The following is a 21,529-nucleotide window of genomic DNA, read 5'->3' as shown; positions in this document are numbered from 1 at the left end:
CTGGAATTTCCAGCACTACAAAACTGAGAATGTGAAAGAATTGAACTAGAAGGAAAACCTCTTTACCAGACACATTTTCAGTGAGACCCCACGGTGCGACGGACATCATGTTTGCGATACTTCTCACAGTTCTCTGTTTGGTGTCTGTGAGCCGTTCAGCTCCTGTGGCCTGTGAAAAGTTGGTCAAGCCTTTGGAACAGTTTGATATTCACAATGTGACGGGAAGGTGGTCTTTAGTCGCACTCAGTCTGAAATTTGAGTTCATTTCAAGAAGAATAGCCAGTGTAGTTGTTGATATCCGCAACTCCTCGTACATCACAGCTGAACGAGTTGATGGCAGATGCCAGTATGAACTCTTTGACTTTACTTTGGAAGGCCACGTCTTAACCATGAAGGCGAGAAATATCAACCTCACTGGAACTTTGTTTTATACATCCTGTGCAGACTGTATGGTGCTCACCATGCACATCAAGTCCCCCATTTACCGCACAGTGGAGTTCTACCTGCTTAGCCGGAGGAGACAGCTGGAGCAGAAGGAGATGGAGGAGTTCAGTGCTCAAGTGCTGTGTCTCAGCATGCCTCCACCTATTGTGATGGATCCTAAAATGGAGCTTTGTCCTGTAGAGACAACCAACCAACAAACTGACCAGAGAACGATAGAAGTCCCATAAAGGGAGCAAGGGGAAAGAAGAAGAAGGAGGCGAAGAAGACAGTTAACTTCAATGTGCTGAATGTCAGCGTATAGTGTGACAAAAAGAATAACAACTGATTATCATGTGTTGGAAGCTATAAAAATGAGTTCTAATTCTCCATTTTTTTAATCTGTTTTTTTATGTTTAAGGTCCAACAACAGCTTGTTGAACCTGTTGTTGTTGGATGCTGTTATGAGTTTTATGTGATCCATTATATAGTGCATTTATTCATATCTTGCAAATGACATACTGCACATCAAAAAATGTCTATGTTTTTGCTTGTAAATTACCATGCTAGACCAAGACTGTAAAATGATTTGTATTGTAAATTTATAACTTTGATCTCAGAAGTTCTCAGTCTTTTCTCTGCACATTACCCCACTATACCACTTCATCATTTTTAAATCACCTTGATAAGCCCTTTTACACAGAAGTAAATAGAAGCTCTCTGAAAAATGTATTAAAATACACAGTATACTGAGAGGTTAACCAAAGTATTTTGTTTAACCAAGAGCATCAAAATAGTAGCTTTAGCTAACGGTATTGCTCCATATCTTTGGGTGTACTAATGTTATATTATTAACCTACTGAAATTGCTAGTGCATCAAATATAGCACGCTAGTACATTTTCATATGCTGTTAATTAAATTCCTATGTTGCGTATTATGATGATACCTTTTTTTCCTTGTCCTCGGGAAGAGCAAAGTGGGAAACTGTAGCATCATAATAAACCAAACTAAAGCAATTATGGGTTCACATGGAAGTATTCACAGTCTGCTTCAGTATTCCCAGTGTGGATATCATTCCTGCAGAACATGACACAGTGTGCAAAGAAAAATAAAGTCTGTTTAGTTTTGTTGTGCAGTGGGAAATTGTGAAACTTGAGATTAATGACATCCAGTTTAACAAAAATGACTATCCACACACGGTTTCATGATATTTCATGTTCGTCATGTTGCATATTTGGTAAGCAGTAGGTCACACCTTTTAAAATGTGTGCTTATCTTTAAGATAGATAGAAGGGTAGAATAAGAATGTGAAAATATAGCTTTCAATCAGCATCAATTAATGACAAAAATTAGTTCACTGTTTGACTTTTTTTTTCATTATTTTGTTGATGATAGAATAAAAGTGTATCCCTATTCAGTAACTGAATCTGATTTTGCTACAGTTCACAGAAATTTCTGCTATTTCAAAATCACAGAACCCTTGGAGCGGACTCTGCCCTCTGTTATTGCCAGTGTTGCATAACTGGAGGGTTCTGATCCAACTAAATAGTTGTACACAGTACAGAAGAGGGTAACTGGCTTCAGCACTATTTTATAGCAGTTTATATCATTTTAAAGAAATATATGTACGTCTATATTGACGTTCTTAGTCAGTAAACTTCTCTTATTTAGTTTGGAGTTATGCTGTAAACTGTTCTAACATAACATCCAGCTAATTGCAAAAATATGCCAAACTGAAAATATTTTTAGCCCTTCAGAAGCTACCTTAAATACCAATCGAAAATGAGTGCTGCAGCTTTCCGTAGCAGACTACATATTGTCAATAAATGCAGTCTGCTAAATAAATTGAACCCTTTCATTTATATTTATATCATCCGGTGTCTAGGACTTTCTGTGCAGACTGCACAATTCACCAAGAGTTGTGTTCAACTCTTCAATCAGCCATTGCTTCTTTGCTTTGCGACGTAGCATAAAGGTTTAGAACATTTTATAATTCTTCTCTTTTTGTTTTGTTTATTTTTTTGCTGTTTTTGAAGTGGTTGATACATTTTGTTAAACAGCAGAATGAACTCATCCTAACCAATAGTAGGGAAAACCTTGCTCAAGGGCAGAATAATCAGTCAGTTGCTAACAGGCCAATCACAGCCACTGTTCTTAGCATGAGGATGGAAATGGATTTGGGTTTTCCTGAGGCAGATCCTGCTCGGGTTTCAAATGACAATGTTAAAGAGTGGGAGGAAGAAAGGGGCACTCTGATGATGAGAGCAGACGATGATGGGCATGATGTTTCTGGAGAGGTTATATAGCAGGCAGATCAACCGGAATCCATGCAGTCAGATTAAATCCTTCTGCTAAATCCAGAAGCAGGCGACGAGGGAGTGAGGAAAGCGGGGGGTAAGACTGTGTGGGAGAAAGTAAAAACAGAAACTTTTACAGAGAAGAGTGAGTCACTCACAGGCATAGATGGTAGCATTAAGACAAATCAAGATGACGATTGAGAGATAAAAACTGAATCAGGACAGAAAATTGGAAGGCCCAGAGTGTCTGTTGTTTTTCGGTGGTTGTGCCTTTTGTTCCCTTCAGCATGTATCACTGCATGTGTCTCTACCAGCTCCTGGGATTGTCCCGTGGATAACAGCAGGGTCCTTATGTGGATCAAACCAAAGTCAGAGGCTCTGGACTCGCCTGGAGTAAGGGAATGCAGCATGTCTTCTACGTGAAAATAACTCCTGCTGAGCTGAGAACTCCCAGGACGTCTGTCCTGCCTGACGACTGGATTTCAAAGGGCAATTACATATGGATCCTGCGCCAGGAGCTGGATAGTGGTCAACCTGCTGCTTTATACGAAAGCAGAGATTAGAAGCCCAGTTTCCAATGAAGATGGCTGTGAATAGTCATTTTTTTAATTAAATTGAATTTTTTTCCGCACCTAGATTCAGGTTGTAGTTTAATTTTAATGAACCCTGGTAGAGAAGACTTTTTTTCCCCTACTCAGACTTTAATTCATTATAAAACAACAGCCATATTTGCTTCCACCGCCTTTCTTTTAGTTTTTTGTTTTAGTTTTTTTTTTTTTTTACATTTGCCTCAATACAAAGTATTGTACAACTATTGCTGTAACCAAATCTGTCAATCTGGATAAAAATTATTAAGACATTTAATGCAGAAACTAACACAAAATCAAGTCAAGTGAAACTGAAGCGGAAGAAAGGGTGAATAAAGACCACCTATTTGTGACCTATAGGTTCAACATGAAGGTTTAATGTCTTACCATTTTATGAGTTTTTATACAGTTTATTTTACAGCTTGGTAGAGCTAATGTGGCTATGTTAGAATCTCTGCCCACACAAGACATTACTGACAGAGATATGTAGGCAAACATGTGAGACACAACAAAGTAGACCTGATGTCTCAACAACTAAACACAAGCTATATAATATAAAGTTAAATTCTCTGTGGAAGTGCATTTGATCTACTTAATAAGTTCAATTTTATTTAAGTCTAACTGCTCACATTGCATGTTTGCAGAATGTATGCACATTTTGTGTAAGTGAGCTTTTTCATTAGTATGCATGCAAATATATCCATATGTATTAATCACAAGAAGAGTACAACTCATATTTGTTACCCAAATATTACAAATATCACACTGAATACTGAATTTACAAAATTTCACAAAAACACTACACTTCTGTTTTTGTATGTAATTAAATTTTATTTCATAAACAATATGCGACTAACCAAGACCAAACAGCCAGTGTAAATAACGCACAGTCCATGCTCTTTGGTCTCACAGTTCCCAAATCAACATATCCAGGAGCTTTTGAATTCCAGAGCTAAATATGTGAAACTGAACTATGAAACCTGAACGTCTTTACCAGACACAGTATCAGTGAGAAACACTGTACGGAGAGTACATTACACACTGGCGCTCTTCCTCATGAAACTGAATAGCTTCACCATTACTCTAACATTCTTTCATACATGTCCAAACTGCGCTGCTGGCATCATGACCTCCACTTACAAGTCAGTTAACTTTTTCAACCAGAGGAGAGCTGGAGCAGAAGGAGATGGAGGAATTCAGTGCTCAAGTGGGTTGCCACCACCTACTGTGACAGATCCTACCAAGGAGCTTTGTTACTAAGCAGAAATCTCTCTAAGTTTACCAAATCATGGTCATGTGTTGGAAACCATAACAGATGGCTGTATATGAAGTGAATTCATTTATATGATGCTACTTTTTGAAATGTATGCTTTTTGTTTTTTCACTGATTGCAATATTTGTTGCTGATTCTGACTTGCATTATTTATATCTTGGACATAATATACTACAGATAAAAATATGCAAACACCCACATACTAAATGGTTTTCATTATAAACTGACAGTATAAACTTTAATCTTGGAATGTTTTTCCTTCACATTTTTATCATCCTACTCTCGCTTCATAAATATGTAGTTTAGCTCTAATGGCTCTAATACACAAAAATAATCAAAAGCTTCAAAGTACATGTGTATGTACTTAGTTGTATTTCAGTACATCTTTGGATGTACTGAAAACAGATAATTATCATTCTGACTGAATTAGGAGGTTTTTTTTATGATATTATACCTTTAGTATATTTATATGCTATTAATTCAGTTTTTTTGTGTGACATATTTTTTGATCCCAAGAAGAACAACTTAAAAACTGAAACTAAATGAATTATCAGTATACTTAAATTAAGTCTACTATTAAAAAAGAAGAAGAAGAAGAAGCTCTCGCTATCATAGATATGTCATGATTAACAAAGAACATTCGTTGTGTTACAGTGGTCATTGATATTGGCTCATATTGTTGGGTCTGACTGTCATTTTTGATTAAATAATTGATTTAATTTGTTAAGCTGTGGGAATTTAGGATATCATTTTAATTAGAAATAACAGGCCTTTAATAAATCCATTATATAATCTTACAGCTTTAGATAACATTATTAAATTATTTTCTTAGTTTGCTCATTTAAATGGATAGTTCAGCCACTTATATTTTTGGGTTACAGATACCAAAATACACAAGAATATCCCACTTTTTTTTTTTTGATGTATACAAACTAAAAAGGTTTTATTAAATAAACTCCTACAAATCATGAACTGAATAAAAAACTTTAAACAGATGTGATGCAGTCAGACACAAAAATATGCATGCCATGTTGTAGCCGCTGGGTTGTTTGTACCTGCTTACATCTTCTTTAACAAAATAAAGATATCATAAGAATATAACAATGTTGCTTTTAAACACAAATTAATGAAGGAAGTGTGCTCATTCTTTGAAATTAGGGATTTTTCTTCTTTTTTTATGATGAAGTAAAAGCAAATCCCAGTTATGTAATTACATCAGAATTCGAAATGGTTTCAGAAAAATGTCAGAGAATCTGCATGTAGAGGGAGGACTCTGCCCTCTTGCTCTGGTGGTGTTGCATAACTGTGGGGTTTCTGACCAAATCAAATAGTTGCACACAAAGTGCAACAGAGGGTAAGTAAATATCTCCACCATTACCTCCACCCATCTTTCTTATACTTCATAGTTCATTGTACTATAACAGAATATTATGTAAAGTTGCTTTAATTCAGTAAATAAAACAATAAAGTTCAACATCTAAATTTATTATAATCAGAATAGATGAAGATGAATAGAAGAAGAAGAATTTGACTTGACAGACTTTGACAGATTTTGAATTTTATTCATTTGGAATATTTTATATACTCCAAACTCCATATTTCAGCATACAATTAATTGTAGAAAATATGCAACACCAAGCTGATTTTTATACTTTCCCAACCAGGGTAAGTTTACCAAAGTGCAATAAAAAAGAATAAGGCTTTGCAGCTTTCATTAACACACCACCTGTTGTTAATATGTGCTGTTTATTCAACTCCTGGCATTTCATGCCTTACAATATGTTTGGACAGCCGGAATCTGGGAACAGTAAATAAAAACAAGTTGACTTCACAGTGTTACACCACAGGTACTGGAATAGAGAAACCATTCAGCGGGTAAAACTTATCTGTGAACAATCAATAGTCACAGGCAGGACTTCAAAATATTGTTTAGTTTTACAATCACGGAAACCACAGGTGAAAAATTACCGTGCTTTTTTCTCCTGTGTTGTGAAACTACATGTTTCTGAAACAACTATAAAACGACCCGGCACACTTCACCGTCTCCAGAGGTTTGAAACTGCAGTGTGACTGACAATATTCCACTGACTGCCTACTAATAGCTCAACATGATTTTTGCTGCGCTTTCTCTTCTTTGTTTGGTGGCTGGGAGTCATTCAGCTCCTCTGACCTGCGAGGAGTTGGTCCGTCCATTAGACCGAGTCAATCTTCATCATTTGAAGGGGAAATGGGCTTTAGTTGCAGGCAGTTTGAGCCACCCACCATTCCTGGAGCGATTTAAACAAAGAGACAGTGCCTCTGTGAACTTCTACAGCAACACCAGTGAAACTCATATTTCCTACACCCGCAGCATCAGCTTACACAACGAGTGCCAGTATCACACCTACAACATCACTCTGAATGGCAGCAGTTACACCTTTGACGGGACAGAGAACGACAACTTCAGTGCAAACTTTGCCCATACGTCTTGCCATGACTGCATGCTGATGCACATGAGAATGGAGTCGGGGGAAAGGCAGCATTTTTACCTGTTCAGTCGGAGGAGACAGCTGGAGCAGAAGGAGATGGAGAAGTTCAGGGCTCAGGTGGAGTGTCTTAACATGCCTCCACCTGCTGTGATGGATCCCACCAAGGCACTTTGTCCCGAAGAGACTGCCAGCGATCCAGCAGCACAGCCTGAAGAAAAAACAGAGGGACAGAAGGAATAAGAGAAAGTGAAAACTCTCACTCTGATTTAGTGGATGAACATACAGCAATAAAAATAATTTGTGTGTGTGAAGTGCATTTCACACTCCTTAATGTAGAAAGATCAAAAGTCTGATATTTGATTTTGTAACTTGAAATAAATGATTGCTATTTCTATGATACAGTGTTTGTTTTTCAACTCATTTGAAGATTATCTGAGAATACACGTTTTAGCTTTCACCTTCACCACTATATTATTCTCTGTTTCATAGGTTGTTCTATCTCAGGCATGTTTGAGAAGATATTTTAAGGTGCAAATTTAAATTCTAAATTCACAACCCAAATAAAGTAATTAATTAAAAACATGAAAACTGTTAAAATCACAAAAACTAGCATTTCTTAACTTTTACCTCAGGAGTTCCCATCAAACAGTGAGTTGACATGTTTTTTGTTTTAATAATGACACATTATTAATTAATAAATTATTATTAATCAAATGATCATACCTTAATCATAATATATATAAATGCTTAGCCTTTATAAATGATAAAATGAACACGTTATATGTGAGCTTATTAAACAAGAATAAAGATTTATATCTGTATTTATATAAACTGCATACTAAGGAGGAGTATTGCTCTATAAATGATGAATTGAGCACTTACTTATTTTTTATTAATGTTTAGTAGTGTGTCATTATTATAACATTTGACCCTGTTTGGTTTCGTTTGCAAGCTGAGCGGGCATCCATTTGTCACAAGGGTGTCAATTCCAAACCAGGGCCCTTGCTGCATGTTTTCCCACGTGCTCTTTTCCCTGCTTTCCCGTCACTCTTCACTGTGTTATCTAATAAAGGTGAAATAGCCCATGAAAAATGAATTTAAAAAAGCTTGCCAACTTCTGTGATGTGAACTGTATGAAGACAGTTACATAGAGGCATTTTTGTGTCTTCATTATCTTTCAGTTTGAGATGGACAGTTGAATAATGTAGCTGTGTGAAACGATGGAAAATGTACCACTGCAAGATGGTATATTTTGTCATTGAGACAGTCCATGGTCGGGTCTGCTAACTTTTTTGTTTCATTTTATTCATACAGCACATTTCATTACATGCAAACTCAATGTGCTTAACACAGAAGGTAAAAACCTTTATTGGTCATGGTGTGTTTTCTGGCATATAAAAAAAACCCATACAGATCCTAACAAGGCTGAAAATTACAATTTCATCAGAGGGCCTTTAAGACATTCTTGAAAGGGAAAAATTAGATGCTTTCAACACATAAGACTCATTTCATCATAAGTGTCAAATTCAAATTCAAATTTTATTTGTCACACACACACACACAACCATATACAGTATGACATGGGGATGAAATGCTTGTAGCTGTACAATGCCCGACCATTAAATGACAGAAAAAAAGTTTTACAATATTTACAATTTACAGGTCACTACAAAATTTAAAAAATTAACTTAGGAATTTACAGTAAAGAATGTGCAAATAGCAGAAGAGATTATAAAGATTATAAAGATTATAAATTATAGGAATTATAGGATTATAGGAAATGTGTGGTGGTGCGTGTGGTGATGTGATGTGTGTGAGAGTCCAGTCCTACACCTGGTTCAGGGCCCGAATAGCCTGGGGGAAGAAGCTCCTCCTCATTCTCTCTGTTTTGGCCTTAAGGGAGCGGAAGCGCTTCCCAGACCTCAACAGTGAGAAGAGTCCATTGTTGGGATGGGAGAGGTCCATCATAATCTTCCTGGCTTTGGTCTTGCACCGCTTGGTGTAGATAGACAGCAGGTCAGGGAGCTCTGATCGAATGATGCGTTTGGCTGAGCGCACCACTCTTTGCAGATCTCGTCTGTCCTGCTTGGTGCTGTTCCCAAACCAGGTGCAGATGTTTGCCGTCAGGACGCTCTCGATGGTGCAGGAGTAGAAGTTCTTGAGCACCTTCTTAACCAGGGTGTTGATGTGGCAGGACCATGACAGGTCCTGAGTGATGTGGACACCCAGGTATCGGAAACTGTCCACTCTCTCCACTGGCGTGCCACTGATGATGAGGGGTTTGTAATTCCTTGCCTGCTTTGTAGTGAAGTCCACGATCAGCTCCTTAGTCTTGCTGATGTTTAGGAGGAGGTTATTCTCCTGGCACCAGGTCTCCAGGTTCCTAATCTCCTCCAGGTAGGCCGTCTCGATGTTGTCGGAGATCAGGCCCACAACAGCAGTGTCGTCAGAAAACTTGACAATGGAGGTGGTGTCTGATGAGGCTACACAGTCATAAGTGTACAGTGAGTACAGCAGGGGGCTTAAAACACAGCCCTGAGGCGCTCCAGTGCTGAGTGAGATGGAGGGGGAGACTTGTTTTCCCACCCTCACTGATTGGGGTCTGTCTGTGAGGAAGTTGAGGATCCACTGACACAGTGATGAGCTGAGTCCTAGATCTGCCAACTTCGTGAAAAGCTTAGAGGGAATTATTGTGTTGAATGCTGAACTGTAGTCCACGAACAGCATCCTAACATAATTCCCTCTGCCAGTGTCCAGGTGACTCAGGGATGTGTGGAGCAGGTGAGATATGGCATCGTCTGTGGAACGATTAGTCCGGTAAGCAAACTGAAGTGAGTCGATGGTGGCAGGAAGTGAAGAAGTGATGTGATCTCCCATCAGTCTTTCAAAACACTTCATCACAATTGAAGTCAGTGCTACTGGACGGTAGTCATTGTGGCAAGCGGGCTGTTGTTTCTTTGGAACAGGAACAATAATGGACTGTTTGAAGCACGTGGGAACCACAGCTTGGGCCAGGGAGAGGTTGAAGATCTCCGTGAACACCGGTGCTAGCTGGTCAGCGCAGGCTGTGATATTATCTGTCTGTAATATTATCAAATAAAATTTAGTTTTCCAAACAAACATATTAGAAGTACTTTGCTAGTAAAAAGGACCGGACCCTTTGCCTTCACAACTGCTTTAATTTTTCGTGGCATAGATTCAGTTCAGTTCAACTCAGTTTTACTTGTATATTGCTAGTTAACAATAAAAACAGTCACATAAAGGATCAGCAAGGTGCTGGAAACATTCCTCAGAAATTTTGGTCCATGGTGACAACAAAGCCTCACACAGTTGCTGCAGCGTTGGTGAGCCCGTGTGAATTGTAGCCTCCGTTTCCCGCTCTTAAGTCTCAGGGATTGGACCCGGTGTGGTCTTCTGCTGCTGTAGCCCATTATCAATGTGTTGCTCGTTGAAAGATGCTCTTCTGCTACCTGCTTCAGATGCTTCTGCATACCTTTTTTGCAACAAGTGGTTTGTTGAGTTACTGTTTCCTTCCTATTATTTCAAAATGGTCTAGTCATCCTCCCCTGACTTCTGTAACATCAATAAGGCACTTAACCTCTTAAGGCCCAATGCCCCCTGATACGGGGGGGTGGGGGGGTATTACAGAATGTGCTTGTTATGCTTCTTTTAACAGATTACTGATTGATGGATGAATTGTATAAGATCAGCGTGGTGTACTTATTTACAAAGCAGTGGACAAATGTCCTGTGTTAGTGTCCCGTTTATTTATTGTGTAATCAAAGAAACCACAGAGGAAAAAGGGACTCTGCTCCCTGGTATTTTCAGTATTGTGAAAGTAATGTTTGTTAAGCAACTATAAAACCAATATATATTTATTAACCAACCTTTTAGATACAAACTGAGACTTAACAAATCAACACAATCCTGCAGAGAGACGGTACTGTGTCAGAAAGAGCCATGTTAGCTGTGTGTGCCGTTGCTGTCATCTACTTGATGTCTGTGAGCCATGCTGCGCCTCTAGCATGTGAATATTTGCTCCGGCCTTTGAATGAGCTGGACCACCATCATTTGGAGGGCAGATGGGCTATGATTGCTGGCAGCCTGAGTGAACTACCCCTGATTGAGCATTTAAGACTTAGAGACAGTGCTACTGCTAAGTTTTCCAGCGCCAGTGAAACCGACATCTCCTTTAGACGTAGCATGAGTTTAAATAATACATGCTCTTATAAGTCCTTCAACATCTCGCTGGAGGGCAGCACCTTCACCTTTGACAATGGCAGAGTCAACACAACCTTCATCCAGACATCCTGTGACGACTGCATACTACTGAGCTTTGATGTAAAATCGGGGACCCGGCGACATTTTTACCTATACAGCAGGAGGAGACAGTTGGAGCAAAGGGAGCTCGAGGAGTTCAGAGCTCAGGTGGAGTGTGTGAACATGCCTCCGCCTGTTGTGATGGATCCCACCAAAGAGCTTTGTCCTGAAGAGAAAACAGCTAAAGATGCTAGAAAAGCAGAGGAAAAGAAGTACTGAAAGACAATGAGATAATAGCTCGGTAAAATTAAACTGTCACTGATGGAAACCATCTCATTAATATCCGTTTTCTTCAACCAGTCTGTAACTAGAAGTATATTCATTTTTAAGCCTCTGTCTTCAAAGAAAACTTTCTCTTGCAGCGTCTTGAGCTTTTAATTTAAGCTTCGTGACAACAGGAACCGTGCTGCTAATATTCTGTGATAGGAGAAAACAATGACTGAAAACATCACCGAAAATAAGTGGCAACATGGTATCTGTAAAAGCTCATCACAGAATATTTGATGGATTTTTTTTAAAGTTGCTGCTTTGTAATCAGTAAAACTCTACAGAGCCTGATTTGTTTCTTCTCTGTATTTACATGAATCAACTGTCGTCTAACACGGTGACGCCGTTACACTCGTACAGATTGTGTTCACAGCCTGTAATGTTATGGCACATTCATCCTTTTTAAACATTTTTTTCAGGGGCTTTTAACTTCAAATACACATAATAACAAAATAATAACAAAATTACACAACAAACGATGCCAACACCATCATTATCCCAACCTGATAAAATTAATTATTATGTTAAATTGTTTAATTTTAAACTGCAAAAACTCTTAAGTCATGGTTGTGTTGGCAGCTGTTTGAAATGTGGTTTGGTCTTTCTCTCACCCCAGGCATCTGATTATTTGTATATTCTTAACACTGAATGTTTGTTTTATAAATCTATTTATATGAGTGGATTAATTTTCCTCCAATATTTCATCTTGTTTCTGCAAGCCAGCAAATTCTTACACGATAAAAAGAGAAGGTGAGCTGTTTTGGGACTTTTTTTTCCTTTTCTCTTTTTCTTTTCTTTTTGCCTTCACTTTGATCTTTAATCACAGAAATTGCATAATTTATGACAGGAACCAGAGTTGTGCTGTGAGTAAAAGTGTATGTAACTATACTGACAATCAACCCAAAGAGAGGGTTTAAAAAGAGAAGCGTGTCTCATGAAAATAGTACAAGTATTGTATCTAAATCTTTGCATTTTATAAAATAAATGCATTAAAACCCCCTGAAGTTTCCCACAATGTACAAACCCTAGAACAGCCGAGTCACAGTTGAACACAGTGAACCAAATGCTGCATCACATGTAATGCAAGAGAGAGGCGAGCACTGTTAATATTAGACAGTCCCAGAACACTCATTTCACAATCACAAAATAAACAGACACACAAAAGAAAAGGACTCTGCTCTTCAGAGCTTGCAAAAAAAAAAAAAAAAAAAACTGGATGAAAACCCCCTGAGCTGCGTTCCCAGGCTCATTTTCAGTCTGATGCTAACTTGTGACAGTTAATATCTGAACACTGTCAACATAAAGAGGGCCACATATCACACATAAGACATGTTTGCTGTTTATTGCATCCTTTTCATCTGCTGGAAGTCTGTGAGCCATGCAGCTCCTTCTGCCTGTGAAAACTTGCTCCATCCTTTGGAACAACTGGATTTTCACCATTTGGAGGGCAGCTGGGCCTTGGTTGCAGGAAGCGTGAGTGATCCGGCGCACCTGGAAAGCCTCAAGAGCAGAGACAGTGCCAGGATTATTTTTGCCGGTAACAATGACACCTCCAAAATATCCTTCACGCGCGTTTTCAGTTCTCACGACAGCTGTCAATACATGCATTCTAATATCACACTACAACGCAGCGGCTTCACCTTTGAACAGCTAAACATCACTGTGACGGCCCTCAATACATCTTGTTCAGACTGTGTAGTGATGCGTTTTGACAAGTCAAAGCAAGTCCAGCGTTTGTACCTGTTCAGCAGGAGGAGGGAGGTGGGACAGACGGAGATGGAGGAGTTTAAGGCCCAGGCGGCATGTCTGAACATTACTGCACCGTTCGTGATGGATCCTTCCAAGGAACTTTGCCCTGAAAAGATATCCAGCAATCCAGAGGGTCAAAATGCCTAAGACACTCTGGCTTTTGACATATTGTGACAAAGAGCTGAATGAATACAAATGTGGACATAATGTGCAAAAACTAAATTGATGCAGATTTTCTGTATTTTTCTTGTTGCTTGGACACGAATCCTTAAATCACCCTTCAGACTGCAAACACATGACTGACTGGATTACTTTAGGTAGAGGGTTTTATGGTTTCATTGGTTGCCATTGAAAACAGCGTAAAACATCCTAAGATTAGAAAGACAAAGTGTAAGAAAATGGATTGCATCACTCTGTGCTCTTGAATAATATTATAAATGTTAATGTCTCGATATTTTTCAATTACTTCCTCAAAAGAAAACGTAACCAACCATAAAACAACTGAAATGATGTGCAGTGGGAATCGTCCATTTAAAAGCACATGTTTGAACTTGATTTGCTCATTCTGTAAAAATAATGAACCACTTAAATAAAATTTAAAGAACAACTCTGTGAAATCTGGCCTAATATTTGCATTTGCTAAATGATTTTTAAGTGTCTTTTATTTGTCTTTTTTTTTTTGTCTCATTGTGATGTGTCTGGCTCTATTTCTCTTCAACCATTATTTAAACACATTGTGGAGAAAACTCGGATTTCTTTAATCCCTGAATGTCTGCCAACAGTTTCCAAATCCACATCCTCTCACAGTTCAAGTTTACTTAGGGAAGAGTAACGAAATACAGCTGTCAAAACTGTATTTTTAAAGCATATTACCAATAAATACCAACTTTTTTATTTACACAAGTATATAAAGGAAACTTTGAATAACTTATTTTTCAAACCACACATTTTGTACCCTTTTGGCTATATACATATATACATGTACATAATTTTATACTGTGACAAGCCTTTGGCGATATTCGTTATTTCAGGACAACCAACAGATTTTTTTAATCAAGACACAGCAATGACAAAACAACAGAGAGGTTTTTGTGTTATCCTCGTCTTTATCTTTATTGTATGAGTCCATGAGTGGGCTGATTTTTTATTTTTTTTTAAAAAAGGAAATTTCATAAAATAAAAGAGGACTCTGCTCTCTTACATTTCCAGTATTATGTCACTTGCGGTTAATTATAAACTAAGACAGGCTTTTTTAGCAGCATTACTGTCGGTCGCATACAAGATTGAAACTCAAGTCTGTGACCACTAAAGGTGTCTACAAAGAAAACCATGCTTGCTGCGTGTGCCGTCGTTCTCCTGTGGTTGATGCCTGTGAGCTATTCGACTCTTCTCACCTGCGAAGAATTGGTCAGGCCTTTAAATGACCTGGATCCTCGTCATCTGGAGGGCAGATGGGCTCTACTTGCAGGCAGTTTCAGCGACCCAGCACACCTGAAGTTCTTCAAACTCAGAGACAGCAGCAGCATTCACTTCTCAAATACTAATGTCACCTCGAACGTTTCCTATACACCCAGCGTTTATTACGGTGGAGAGTGTCATCATAAGACTTATAGCGTCTCACTGGACGGCAGCACGTTGAACTTTGATGAAAGAGAGCAGGTGAACCTCACCCTGACCTTCCTCTTCACATCCTGTTCAGACTGTCTGGTGATGCGATTTGACAATGAGTCAAAGAAAATAGAGCGCTTGCTTCTGTTCAGCAAGAGAAGGGCGGCCGAGCCAGAAGAGCTGGAGGAATACAGAGTTCAGGCGAGGTGCCTGAATCTGCTTCCACCTGCTGTGATGGACCCTACCAAGGAGCTTTGTCAAGATCAGAGCGCTCAGACTGAACGTGAACAACAAGCTTGAGACGACATCAATTTGTGGATAAATAATTGCTGAAAATCTGCATAAATCTCCAAAGCAGTTTTTGATATCTTTAATTAGTTATCCTATTTTTGTTCTCAAATTTGAGATTGTCAAGATAAAATTGATGATGCACTGTATGAATATGTTTTTAAATTTCTCTTTATCTGTGTTTCTATATGGCAATAAATTTAAACTCTTTAAAATGCAAACAGGTTCGAGTTTTACAGTAAAAATCAGCATTTTCAATGATTTAATTTCTATGGTGATGTTTTTATTTCTTAATGTTTTTAAATTTCGATTGGAAGACAAAATCATTTGTAGATTTAATTTAATTAAACACAAAATATAACCTGCAGCAACAGTTTTGTACTGATAATCAGACAAATTAAATCTGAATAAAACACACAGACATTATGTTTTTTCTCCTATTTCCCCCTTTTAATAGGCCTTTATAAATGATGTAGGGCTAATTATTGGATTTTAAAATAATTATATAGTCTACTTTCTGAGAGCCAAAAAGATACAAAAACAATGCATAACAGATGCATTTTACTCAAATACAATAATAAATTAGGTAAAATGTCAATTTTAATCTCTTACCCAGTTTTAGAGTTTTCCTGTTTTCTAAAAGTTAAAGTTTTATTTAACTGTCTTGTACTCTGTACAAAAGCGTTTGGCCATATTAACAGTGGGGTTGGTCTGTGCCTCTTGGTTTCTGTCCATAAAAGCATGGTTGGATGTATTTGGTGTGGAAGAATGTGTGTGGTGCACAAACAACTCTTAAATCAAACCCCTAACCAACAACACTGTCTGGATTTTCTGCTCTTCTAGATGAACTGGCAAAACATGTCCAAACTCCAAAATCTTATAGAAGGCCATCTTGGTAAAGAGGAAGTAGTTTAGCTGCATTTAGCTGTAATGTGCAGGTGGCCCAGTATTTTTGCATATATAGTGTATATCAACAGCATGACAGTGCCGTGCTGCAGAACCTTTTAAGGACTTTTGTTCTCCTCTTGCTTGATGGGCTTGCTCGGGTGCTCCAATTTCTTCCCACAATGCAAAAACATCCATGTGAGGTGAATATGTGATTCTAAATTAGCTTTAGGCACAGATATGAATTAGGTGAAGCTTTTAGTAAGACTACAAAAAGTGCTTAATTAATGCCAGTCCATTTCCAGTAGCACGAAAAAATAATGTTAATAATATAAAATACAAAGTAAATTAATGGGTACCCACTGTCCTTTTTGAAGGAATATTATGTTATATGAAGGTACAAAAAGTTTCCAGAGGTTCAAAGATTGGTGTCCACAGTTTATAATAATTATACATCATCAAGGATATAAGATTAGTAAGAGGAGACAGCTCCACTGGCAAGGTGTTACTTTATTACGTTACTTTATTTTCTGGAAGTCTATGTTCATTTATCCATTTGTAACCCCAACCCTTCTGAGAAAACCCACAGTTGCTGCGCCTCCACCCGAGATTCCACGAACACATGAAAATTATTTACTTTGTCAATCTGTAGCTGTACTTACTTAAATCCAGGATAAACAAGGCAGTGTGACGGGACATGGCAGTGCAAATATTGATCAAACTGAAAAAACAAACAAACAGTGGCATTATTAGTAAAGCTAAAAATTAAGGGCAACAATAAAGCAGTTCAATGAGAAATTGTCACCTAAAAGTATCATTTCTGCACACACAGACATGTTTCCTCTGTTTTCCATCACTCTGTTTGATGTCTGTGAGCATCTCAGCTCCTCTGTCCTCGGAAGTCTTGGAATAACCTTTGGATCAGCTGGATTCTCATCATCTGCCAGGAAGATGGGCTTTAACCGCAGCTAGCATGGCTCTCCCACATGACCTGGAAGACCTGAAACACAGAAGCAGCACGATTGTGTACTTCTCCAACTCTAGTGAAACTTCACTCTATACCTACACCCATGTCAGCCATTTAGATGACAAGTGCTATTATCTGTCTTACAGCTTCACAGCAGAAAGTAGCACTTCTGTCTCTGATTTAGACTGGTACTTCAGTTTGACCTGGTCCTTCCTCTACACAGCCTGTCAAGACTGTTGATTTGCTCTTTCCTGGAGAGGGAAAAACTTGACTTAATGCTATTTTGTCAAATGTAGTATTTTTGCATTTGCAAGATAAAAAAATGCTCTTTTGCTCCTCATAATTCTGCTGCTATAACAGAAACCCCACTCCTAAATCACTCTTTGGACTATTTATTTAGTTTGTTTGACTACCCTTTTGTACTTTCTTCTAATAATGCTGACGTATCCCAAATAAAAGAAGAAATGAGTTTAAAAAGTCAGTTTTAAGGTCTTTATAAAAACATGTCAGGACTTGCAGCCTTAACTGGTGCCTTCTTGCATGCAAGGTGGACTATAACAATATTTCAAGAGTATTTATTTGTTTTTTACCCTCTGACCCTCTAAAGGATAAGCAGCTATAACTAGTGATACTTGGCTCTCTTGACAAGAATTAAAAAGAGAAGAAAACAAGGGAACAAGGTTTACCTTGCTTGTCTCTTCAGAAAGTTTAAACTTTTATCAGTTGTTTTTTGTTTTTTTGTTTTTTTAATTTGAATGCCCATCATTTTCCAGAGTCTTTTAAGTTGCTCACAGAGATTCACACATATTATACAAAACACTCTAAAGACCTTCAACTTCCATCTTGTTGGACTTCACTTAATCATACACATTGACAGACAGACATCAATCTCACTACAATCAACATTTCACAATTTCTTCTTTTCAATAACTTCCAGGTTATTGCTGGTAAAACAACATATGTGACCTTGATAGTGAACGCATCTTGGGTGAAGACATATGGACAGATGATGGATACTCACCATAGTATAACCTCATTAATTGCTTGCTCTATGTAATTTTTTCCTGTATATATATTTATTTATTTATTTATTTTTACTAATTTAAATACAGGCTTTGTGCAACAGTTGTTATTTAGATTGGCTTCATAGTACGATGACCCTGAGAGGCCAAATGGACTGCAACTTCAGAAAACACCAGCAATAAGAAAAACGCTGCAAAAGCACACAAAACACAATGGAAATAGGAAAAAACAGATTTCCAAAAGCACAAAGGAAGTGTTTCTGGGGAGACAATAACCCAACAGACCAGTTGCAGGAACCCAAAACATGGTAGGTGTGTTTGATCATGATTCATATAATACTGATGACGGATTTTTAGGCTAATAGTTAGGCTAGCACACTTACCTCTCATCTTTTCTTTCCCGACAAAACCGATAGATTCTCCACTTCTTTTAAGTGTCTCCCAGTGCAATTCTTAGCATATTTTGGTTCCTGCAACTGAAACATTTCTGTTTTCTTTTTTCCTATTTCCGTTGTGTTTTGTGTGCTTTTGCAGCGTTTTTCTTATTGCTGGTGTTTTCTTAAGTTGCAGTCCATTTGGCCTCTAAGGGCCACCGTACTAACCTCCACGGCACAGTATAATCTCCATCGCCTTTCAAAAAAAAAAAAACTAAACTAAACTAAACTATGTAAATATGAAGCAGTAGTATAGCTCAGCATGAAAAAACAGAAGAAACCCACTAGCTAGCATAGCTCTGTTTAGTAGCTTAATAAGGAACTGTGCAAACCAGAATAATGAATAACTTAGTTTGTTAATTAAATCTGTACAAAAAAATTATATGTTTTAAAAAATAAGTGTTTAAATTGGGATTATGTGGCTGGGGTTTTGTTTCTACCCAACTAACAAAGACTCCATATATTAATCCCTGCTAATAAGTAATCAGATCATTCCAACTTCATTCAAACTGTTGCTGTTTTTAAAGTTGCATTGCAGATTCAACCAAGTAGAAATATAATAAGCTCAAGAAGAGCTGTTATGTGGATTTGTAACCTTTGGACAGAGTTAACCTAACTGGTCCCTGCCTCTTAAGCTAAGCTAAGCCAACAGGCTACAAGTTGAAGTAAGCATGTCAAACTATTACAAACTAGTTTAATAATAATAGTTATTTTCATGTCAGATGTATTTACTTCTATAAGTATAGTGTTGAGGTATTTCTACTTTACCTAACTTTTGTCAAATGGTATTTTATGCTTGTACTTAAAAAATATACTTGTACATTTTGGGGCTATTGAATTAACATTGTATTTGTATACTTATCTGACTTTTGGTAATTTCTTCTTCTTCTTAAGTTTTAACATCAAAAACATTTTAACATCTTGAAGATCTGAGAATCCCTCACATACTGCATGGTTAAGACTGAACCAGTGACAAAAACATGACGTATTACATGAGCATATTAGAGTCTCTAATGACCTCTGCTTAAAAAAAAAAAAAAGTTAAATCTACTCCAAGTGTTTGAATAATCTTTGAAGGAGCTTTTTAACTTTGATTTAGAAAAGGCAAAGAAAATAAGACAGGAAAGCTGGGAGAAAGAGCAGGGGAAGGCATGCAGTAAATAGCCTCAGGCAGATTTAAAACCAGGTCTCTGCAATAGCCTTATGGCTATCGATTGTCTGCCCAATCTGTTCAGCTACACTGAAACCATCTGATTTTTAACCAAACTTTTTGTGTGGCAATATGTAATATTTCTAAAAAATAGAAAAAAAAAATGATTTGATCACATGCAAGTCACAGACATGAGCAGAGGATATAATATTTAACTTTGTTGGTAACAATTTGTGCCTCTTGCACTACTGTCAAATTAATGAAGTGATCACCAACGTCAGTACTTCCTACAGTACATCCTGTTAATAAACATCTTCTCCATCTGGTGCATTTGTTCATTCATTAGCATGGTGCAATAATTAAAACACTGTTCATCACAATAATCTAGTTAATAATAAATGTAAAACAACAACCACCAAGAAGAAGTGGAACATTCAGATTTTTTTTTTCAGGCATTATTTATTTTGTCAACATTAAGACAGTGACATAATTATGGGTCAACATTTACTCTTTAACATTTCCATATTTATGTGTTTTTCTTTGGTAGACAAGATTTACTGTGATAACAACAAAAATATATGCAATATTTAAAGTGTCATTTGAATATGTGCTGCTCACACGTGTTTCTAAAATCTTCTGCAATGGTGAAGACAGAAAGGACGATTTTACTAAAAAAAACCTTTCAGTTCAGTGCCGACAGTTGTGCCCTTTTTATCCAACCAATGATTGCATGCATTGCCGCTGTTAATGTGTATTTATAGAATTTTAAAATTGGTGAAAGAGTTCGTCAGCACCGACAGTCTGGCGTATATTGCTTTTAATGTTTAGCCACAGCTCAATATCTACAGCAAACAAAGACAAAGTTCAAGTCTGGACATGATGTTCCAAGAAAAATAGCCACTCAAAATTCAATTTAATGTGGATAAGAATCACAAAACTTTCCACTATTTCAAAATGTCTTTGATGTCACAATAATGGAATCCACATTTAGATAACAGATAATGAACCTGTCCTGTGTTGAAAAGGTGGATTTTCTTGATGCAGGTTTTTGTTATAAAAAGACAAGCCTGCTAATTGAATTCCAGTCATAGTAAGAAAATAGAATAAATGAAAGATTGGAGAATTAAAGGCAAACATTTAACCACAGAATGGGAAAACCTTCAAGAAACAGCTTGGTTGCTGTGTGTGCAGTCACTCTCATTTATTTGATGTGTGGGAGCCAGGCAGATCCTCCAGTCTGTGAAAGATTGGTTCACCCACTGGATCAGCTGGTTCCTCATCATTTCGAGGGCAGCTGGGCTCTAGTCGCAGGCAGTCTTAATCACTCACCATCTATGGAGGCTCTGAGACGCCGAGACAGCATCACGATGTACTTCTCCAACTCCAGCGAAGCTTCAACATTGTCTTATACCCAGATCAACCGCTTTGGTGATCAATGCCAATACCTGCAGTACAACATCTCAGCTGAAGGCAGCACTTTTACCTTTGATGTGCAGAGTCGTTTCAGCCTCAGCATGTATTTCCTCCACACGTCCTGCCCAGACTGTGTGGTAATGAGGTGGCTTGTGAAGTCAAGCAGGAGGATTTCTACGGACTTGTACCTGCTGAGCAGAAGGAGAGAGGTGGAGCAGAAAGAGCTGGAAGAGTTCAGAGCTCAGCTGAAGTGTTATCAATTGCCTGAGCCTGTTGTGATGGATCCTACCAAGGAGCTTTGTCCAGAGCAGCCTGACAACCAACCAACAGCAGCAGCAGCTCCTCAGGCTGAGGAGACAGTGGCTCAAAAGGCATAAAGG

General features: G+C 37.9%; 1 protein-coding gene across 1 annotated transcript; it reads left to right on the top strand.

Annotated features, from left to right (window-relative positions):
• The first annotated feature begins 20,764 nt into the window (after positions 1 to 20,764).
• LOC146385341 (uncharacterized) lies at positions 20,765 to 21,529 on the top strand. The gene has a single exon (XM_084931020.1). The coding sequence runs from the start codon at positions 20,885 to 20,887 to the stop codon at positions 21,524 to 21,526; it is 642 nt and encodes a 213-aa protein (XP_084787146.1). The 5' UTR covers positions 20,765 to 20,884; the 3' UTR covers positions 21,527 to 21,529.

This window comes from Perissodus microlepis, chromosome 6, assembly GCF_051167445.1.
Source record: "Perissodus microlepis isolate ML-2025 ecotype Zambia chromosome 6, ASM5116744v1, whole genome shotgun sequence".
NCBI classification, from domain to species: domain Eukaryota; kingdom Metazoa; phylum Chordata; class Actinopteri; order Cichliformes; family Cichlidae; genus Perissodus; species Perissodus microlepis.
Note: the sequence above shows the minus strand (reverse complement) of the source record. Positions and strands in the feature narration are given on the sequence as shown.